The 7,707-nt window shown below is 59.1% G+C and overlaps 2 protein-coding genes and 1 non-coding gene across 3 annotated transcripts; 1 reads left to right on the top strand and 2 right to left on the bottom strand.

Annotated features, from left to right (window-relative positions):
• Positions 1-258: 258 nt before the first annotated feature.
• VDBG_07771 (conserved hypothetical protein) lies at positions 259-1,819 on the bottom strand (the record flags this gene model as incomplete). Its single annotated transcript, XM_003002266.1, has 3 exons — positions 259-988; positions 1,076-1,566; positions 1,634-1,819. 3 exons carry the CDS (start codon positions 1,817-1,819, stop codon positions 259-261), a joined length of 1,407 nt encoding a protein of 468 aa, XP_003002312.1.
• Positions 1,820-3,159: 1,340 nt separating this feature from the next.
• VDBG_15171 lies at positions 3,160-3,231 on the top strand. Its single transcript has one exon. It is a non-coding gene; the product is annotated as a tRNA-Glu (tRNA).
• A 1,325-nt stretch (positions 3,232-4,556) lies between these two features.
• VDBG_07770 (arrestin domain-containing protein) lies at positions 4,557-7,467 on the bottom strand (the record flags this gene model as incomplete). The annotated part of the gene is made up of 2 exons (XM_003002265.1): positions 4,557-5,318; positions 5,371-7,467. The coding sequence occupies 2 exons, from the start codon at positions 7,465-7,467 to the stop codon at positions 4,557-4,559; spliced, it is 2,859 nt and encodes a 952-aa protein (XP_003002311.1).
• Positions 7,468-7,707: the final 240 nt, after the last annotated feature.

Below are 7,707 nucleotides of genomic sequence, written 5' to 3'. Positions count from 1 at the left end.
TGGTAGGTAGGTAGGTAGGGTGCGGGATTAATGGAGTCCTGTTATTTTTGTCACCCGCTTGCCAGGACCCAGGACCCAGGACCTGGACCCAGAATCACTTATCATGACCGTCACTTCTTGCTGTCAAGTATTTTGACTTGTCTCGATAAGCCTTGGGCAACACAGATCACCAGATACCAAAGGCATGCACATCTTTCCGTGAAGTGCTGGCCAGCGGGTGAACCACTATTCGTATCATTACTATCGGAACGACCACCCTCACATCCCCCCCGAGCTCATCGACAGAGTCCTATTGTCTCGTATGGGATTCTCCCGTATGACGATCCGCACCTCACGCGACGCGCCCTCCAGCGCGTGTGCCCTTGATCCATCCCCTCGGGTCCGCCTCTCGCTCTCCTCCTCTTCCCCCTCCTCATCACGCGATCCGGCCCACCCCCTCGGGCTACTGCCGGCCCTCGACTGCTGCTCTAGATCCCCCCTCACCGGCCGCAGATGCTCCATGTCGTCGCCACGTCCCTGCCCCGCGCCGCCACCGCTGCTGCCCCGCCGCGCAAAGTGCTCCATCTCGAAAAAGTGCGCCGTCTCCCGCGGGCCCACGCCCCACACGGCCCGCGGCGACGTGATGCCGGCTGCTGCTGCTGCTGTTGTCTTGGTTGTGCTCGCCACGTAACCTTTGTTCCTATCCTTGGTGCCTCGTGCCACGCCCTTGTCTGCCTTCGTCTGCGTGCCCGCGTTCGTGCCCCCGCCCGTAGAAGGCGACGAGAACAGGTTGAGGCGCCGCAGCAGCGCCTTCTCGCGCGTGCCCATGCGCGGCTCGTCAACGGCCTTGGCGCCCTGAAACATGGCACGCAGCACGGGAATCGAGGCGGCGATGATGGTGACGGCGCTCTCGGCGGCGCCCCAGATGACGAGGTCGACCGTCTCGATCATGTCGCTGTCGCCAATGGCGTGGAGCGTCGAGATTTTGACAAACGACACGATGCCGGCGCTGGCTCGTCAGCCTCAAGCACATAAAAATTCGCAACAGAAATACGAAAAAGAAAAAAAAAGTGTTGCGGGCAGGGTGAGAACGTACAAAACACCCATGCTCATGGCGATCAGCACGCCGAGCTTCTCGCGGCGCGTCAGCTCGAGCCCCCAGATCATGCGCCACGGCAGCATGGCGAGCAGCACGTCCATGGCGCCCGAGTAGGCGGCCGAGACGATGTTGTAGTTGCGGTGGACGTGCTGCGGCCAGCAGGTGCCCTCGACGGCGACGGTGCGCCACGTCTTCTCGACGGGCGAGCACTGGACCCAGGTGATGAGCACGGCGCCGCCGAGCACGAGGTTCATCGACACGATGAGGAACCATATGAGCCAGCGCATCCACCGCTCCGACGCCAGCCGCTGCAGCGTCAGCGCGAACGACGTTTTGCTCCACGCCGCCGCGAGGATCGAGAAGGACCCGCTGAGGTTGCCGTGCAGGAGGAGCCATGCGAACGTCGCCTGGTCGATGTTCCAGCTGTGCTTGCCGAGGTCGAAGCCGACGGCGACGGTCGTGAACGACGACAGCAGGATGAGGGCGATCTGGGACTGCCGTCAGCGACACCTTTGACCACCACGGTACGAGCAGCTCAGCAGAGACAAAACACACCCACGCCGCGATCAGAAAGTGGTCGTCCAACCAGAGCCCGCGCCGGCGCGTGAACTTGCAGTACAGCCGCAGACCCAGGAACAGGCCCGACACGGCCGTCAGCGACCACACCGTCGCATTGAGCCGCGGGCCCAGGTCGTCGTCCGGCAGCTGGTCAAAGTCAAACGGCCTGTTGTCTTCGGCCATGTTGCGCGCGTGTGTGTGTGAGAGAGAGAGAGAGTCAGAGTCGACGTCGTCTAGCCTGTGTTTTCTTGGTGTTGGGCTTTTGCTCTTGTGTCAGCCCGGTCCCCGTCAACAGGAAATCCGGTAGCGAGACGACGCAACGCACGATCAGTGGTCACTGATCGGATGGGAAACAACGGACAGCGGGCAGCGCGGGGTGTGGAGGAGGATCTTAGAGTATGTACATTATAATAGCTCGTCGCAAAGAAAGGGCATCAGCCGGGCGCAAAGGGGGAAAGCATTCTCTTGCGTCAGACTGCCCTCGATCATCTCACATTAAACATGCCCAACACAGAACGAGAAACCGGGTAGCATGCACGTTCGGACAGGAGGGAAAGCAACATGTCAAACAAGCCCTGGTAACGCCCCCTCCTCCCATTGAACGCGTGCGCGCGCGCGCGAGCAAGCACGCATTGGTGGCAAGGGAACCTCGAGATCCGCTTCCCCTTCCAGACAAAAAAGGGAATAGCAGAGAGGAGCAAGGCGAACAGGTCAAGGTGTCCCTGGACGTCACGTCTCGCTACGCCGCTCCACATCCCGCAGCATCGCGACTTGGGTCGAGGTCGAACGTCCGAGCGTGGCGGGGGGCCGCAACAGCCTTTGTGTCAGGATGGCCTCGCGGCAGGGGTCTCGAGGGCCTCGCCAAGATCGCGCAGTCGAGATCCAGACATGCCAGTGCAACCTCGAGGTCCAAAGCGGGAGCCACATCGTCGTGATGGCGGCCCAATTGTCACCCTCTTCACGTGGCAGAGGCCGCTGGATGGTCGTGGCGAGCAGCGATCCCCCGTCCATTCCGTGCCCGTCCCATGTAGATCGATGACGCGCGTGTCAAAGTTATGACATGTCAATTGACGATGTGCGACGGGCGATGGACGAGCACTATTAGATATAACCGTGCCTCTATCTTCTTTTGTCCACGAGCTGTACCTCTGCACGCCACCATCCTCTGCACTCACTGGATCGTCCAGGAGAAAGTCCGGACCACGACATCCCATGTGCCTCTGCCATTTTGCCTTCTGACAGCCTTGACAGCTAGAGCCGCTGCAGGGGGCGCGGTCAGTGCGCCGTGGCTGAACTTGTTCCAACGTCAGCTGCTCACGTGGGATGCGAAGCGAAGTTGCACGGCATGGGATGGCAGCTTTTCGGATCAATGACAGATATCTTTTCCATAAGACACACGAACCACCAATTAATTGTGTTCGGTTCCAAAACACATGGGTCAGCGCGCCGCGCGAGTCGGGACAGTATATTCGGTGAACCTCGCCAAGCCAACATCAGACAATTAATCTGGCCGCTGTTCAACATCCGAACTGGTGTAATGGCTAACATTTGACGCTCTCACCGTCAGGCTCAGGGTTCGATTCCCTGGTTCGGAAACCTTTTGATCTGCTTGCGCTTCTGTTTTTGCCTGTTGTGCTACTTCATCCGACTGATTGCCCATGTATGGCCTAAGCCTCCGATAGTTTTTTTCCGTCGTTCTTCTTTCTCTCCTGATATTTCCAGGCGAGCCTGACTCCTTGCTACTCAGCGCGATTCCTCTAGAAGACGATGCCGTCTGTACCCGCATCGCCACGAAAACAAAAAACACGAAGCCGAGAAGCTAGCAACCGCAAGAAGCCCAACACCGAACCCTCGTACTCACGGCCAGGATTTGCCGCGAAGCCCGAATAAGTGAAACCCGAAAGGCACCAGCTGGCCCGGTGAGATGCCGCCGGTCCCCGACGCAGCGGAGCGCCCGGGATGCATGCCCGTGGAGCAGACCAGGGTACATCAATTGTCGATCACTGCGCGTTTCGACAAGAGAGAGAGAGGGAAAAAAAAAAAAAAGGGGGGAGCCCGGCAGTTGAACGCACAGCAGCACGACGGACGCTGCGCATTTCGGGCTCCGGTGCATGCTGAGAGCAAAAGAAAAGGGCGGGGCGTGAGGGTTACCAGGCATGCCGCCACGACCGCTCGTCAAGTTCTCTCGCTGTTCTTCCCGAAACAGGCCATGCTTCTTTTGCCGCGAAGCAAGAAGAGTGCTTTGGATGCCGTTGATGCCTCCACTCACGACTCGTGCATGTGGCCTTCACAGTCGTTTCCGCCTCTGCGCGTATAACGAGCATCCAGCTGGCGAGAGAATCTCTCCCTCTTCTGCTCAAATCTCCTTGCGAGTGACTGAGGATTGTCGCCGTGCATGGACGCTGGGACCTATGCTGGCGCGTGTTCCCCAATATGGACAAGCACCTACGTGGTGGTCCGGCTCACCCTGTGTTGAGAGTACTCCGACCAGTATGCTTGTTCTTTCATGAAACTTGTGCAACGCTTGTGTCAGCTCGCCTGTCAGCTTCCTGGCGTCGTTCGGGGGCACGCCGGCTCTCGTTTCCTGATTCTTGCTCAGCTCACTCTCCACAGCAAGGCACAGCATCATGATGCGCCAGGCGATGACATGCCGCAAATTAGTTCATGTTCCGAACATGGCAGTCTATGCTTGCTGGTTATATTCACATGTGTAGTAGTAACACGGCTAATGCGCTCCGCCCCCAAGTTCACCGGCAAGTCAGGCTAAACGCCAGTTCCCTGAGCTCCAATGCATCCGGATGACCAACTCAATGTGCGCCAATCGTACCCAAGCGTTAGCTGTGCCGCCGTGGCGGCATAGTGACAAAAGAAACTTCCATCGCGGCTCCTTGGCACGAAGAATGCTCATCCCAAAACGCTCTTACAAGGCCCCACTGGCCCTCGGCAGCACCAGGTCCAAGTTTGGACGCTGAATCTCCATGCTTCTGCTAGGAGCACGCGGTGCGCCAGGCGTGCGCGGGTGTGCCACGTTGACACGTCCGCCACGCTCCATAATACTCTCGGGGCCTTCATCGGCCGAATCCGAGTCATCGTCCCGACCGTCATAACCGTAGTCGGCCAGTCGTGTAAAGTAATCCGCCAAGCCATCGACACTGGGAGTGCCGACGACGACGTCGTACTGCGGCGGCGGAGTCTGGGCCACAGTGTTCACCGCGGCCGGAGGCGGTTGGTCCTCGTCAAACGCAGGCGGGTTGTATGAGGGCACGCGCAGAAGGTGGATAGGGCGTGCCGACATGTCCGATACGTCGATTGGCTGGTTTTGAGAGGTAGGGGGCGAGTCCCTGCCGTTTCCAGTGGGATTTGGGCTCTGCGTGTGTGCCGATGTGAGATGAGCCGGCTGGGGTGGTGCTGGCATGGCGTCGAGGCCAGCATCCGCCGACGGCAACGTGCCGGTCGACGAGTTGGGCGACGCCTCGATGGCTGATGCGTCGGGGCACCCGCACGAGGTTTGCCTACCCTGCGAAGGATCAAGACCTAGACCGGTGTACTCGGGCAGCGACGTGTTGGCCTGCGTAGCCCTGCAGTTGAGGACTGTGAATGGCGAGTCGATGCTGATCTCGAAATGTCGGCGGCGCGTGCCAGTAGGATCTTCAGGGTCAAGGCGGGAAATGCGCATGACGATCTACGCAACATTGTTAGTCATTGGATGTGGCATGACAGTGGAACAGGCTTACTTTGATCCAGTGATACACATTGACGTTCTTCCAGCTGCAGTCGGGGTTGAGACGCAGCTCTTTGCTCTTCCCCATCTGTTCGCATGTCGGAACTTGCACGTTCATCTCAATCTCTGTAGAGCCCCAGTAGCTCTCCAGCCCCAGGTCCAGGTCGCCGAGTAGGTTGTCCGACGGCTCAGGCAGGGGATGGGGCATGGCATTGTGCCTCGAGGCCTCCACGGACCGGCGCATGGCGGCAGCCTGACGAGCTTCGCGGCGTTCGCGGGGGCTTAGCTCGCCGCCACTCAGCACGCGCACGTCGGATGAGGCGTACTTGGGGTCGAGCGGCTTGCCGGCGGCCTTCTCAAACAGCAGAATCTTACGGCCAGGATCCTTGCGGGTAACGCGACGATCATTGGTCCAGTACTCGATCGACTCGGTGCAGAAGACCTTCAGCTTGTGCACCTGAACCTTGGCAAGTGGGGTCAACTTGAAGGCGATGGGAATCTTGGTGCCGATGGGGAAGGACTTTCCAGAGATGATGATGTCGTAGTGAAGCTGATCCTCCCACTGCCTGCTGATGGAAATGGGCTCCGTCATCTCGAGCGAGAGCTGGTCAGGCACCCGAACGATAAACACCTCCTTCTGGCCGTGGAGGTTCGGCTTGAAGGCACCCGCACGTTCAACAGTCGCATGCAGCTCCCACTTGACAGAACCGTACTGGAGCTTCGTCGTCTCAAGCTGGTGGTGGTCGATGGGTAGCTCAAAGTTGTATTCGTAGGTGCCAGGGTAGAAGACCTTGTACCCTTTGGCCTGCGCCGAGTTGACGCCCATGATGTCACCCTTGCCGAAGCTTCTCGACTGATTGGACTGAAGAGAAAGACGTTTCATCTCTTTCGCGGTCAGACTGTTGCGTGGCGTGGGGTTGTTGGAGTTGTTGGGTGAGCGGCCGTTGATGGTGAGGTTGGTGTGGGAGGAGTTGTTGGAGCTGTTCTTCATTCGGTACGTGCACTGGTTGCCATACTCGGTTTCCCAGCCATCGTTCATGGCGTTGAAGAAGGTCAGCACCTGTGTTCGCAGAGACTCCTCCTCGAACATGTCGATCTTCATAGGCGGGATGCCTTCCGGCCACTCGGTGCGCGCCTTGCCCAGCAGCTTCAGGCTGATGCCCTTAATTTTGACATTTTTCGTGACAGACAACTGCAGTTTGCCGCGAAGCAGAGCAGTGCCGCCTTGGCTGTCTTGGCGGTGGCCATCGTGCTCGAAACCGGAGAGGAAGATGTTGGGCTCTGCCACGAGGATGGAGCACGAAACACCACTTCCAGAGGCGATGGGCTTGGGCACTTCAGAGACAAAGGAGGAAACGGCGTTCTTGGCAGAGCGAACCGAGGATACGCTATGCCTGTTGGATGCAGGGTTGTATGGTGAGATGCCTGGGCGCCTGCCCTCGACCAATGCGGCAGTACGCATGGCCATGTCGGTGTTGCTGAGCTCGGGCTCAACGGGCGCAACGGGCTCTGCTGGTGGTGGTGGAGGATCTAGTTGCAGGGGCTCCTCGTTCCGGCTGTAGATCGACAGGCGGTTCAGAAAACTGCTGCCGGCAGTGGAAGGCGCACGACTGATGGGGCGTGACGGTGCCGCAGACGGGGTCGCGGAGGTCGTTGGCGAAGAGGCGGTCACAAAGGTGAAAGGAGCGAGGAGCTTGTCAAAGGTGGCTTTGGTGAGAGAATCCCGCTTCGATGCGCGCTTCTGCTTGGCGGCGTCCCTCGCAGCTTCTCTGGCCGCTTCTCTGGCAGCCTCCTTGGCCTCTTTCTGCTGCCTCTTCTCCTCGAGTTTCCTCTTGGCCTCCTCCAGTCGTCGTTTGTCCTCGGCGATTTTCCTCTTCTTCTTGGCTGACGGCTCAGGTTTCGGCCTCAACTCGGCGGGGACGAAGCCTGGCGGATAGGAGACGATGTGGATGGCACGGGTGCGGTGCTGCCGTGGGCGGATCGGCGGATTGGGCAGCACAGTCTGTGAAGTGGCGGCGGGGGCCAGGTAGCTCGGACAGTAAAAGACACTGCCAGAGGTTGATGCGCTGATCCAGTTATCGGGTCGGCGTGCTCGTCGTGTGTCTATCATGGCGGTGGGTTAGAATGGATGAAGGCTCGAGGAGAAATGCGAGGGCACAGTGACGAGCATATAGAGATGTATGTGCTTGCGTGATCGACGTCGTTGCCGTCTCGTCGTCACTCAAGACAAGCAAAGCAAAAGTGTCGATCGAGAAGCCAAGCAAGAATGACACGAGAAGGCGGCAGGTAGTTCAAGTAGTGGGCAGCGTCCCCAGACTTTTGCCCACACTGGGAAGCATGGATCATGGAG

This window comes from Verticillium alfalfae, genomic scaffold (genome assembly GCF_000150825.1).
Source record: "Verticillium alfalfae VaMs.102 supercont1.10 genomic scaffold, whole genome shotgun sequence".
Taxonomy (NCBI): Eukaryota; Fungi; Ascomycota; class Sordariomycetes; order Glomerellales; family Plectosphaerellaceae; genus Verticillium; species Verticillium alfalfae.
This window is presented reverse-complemented; position numbering and strand designations above follow the sequence as displayed.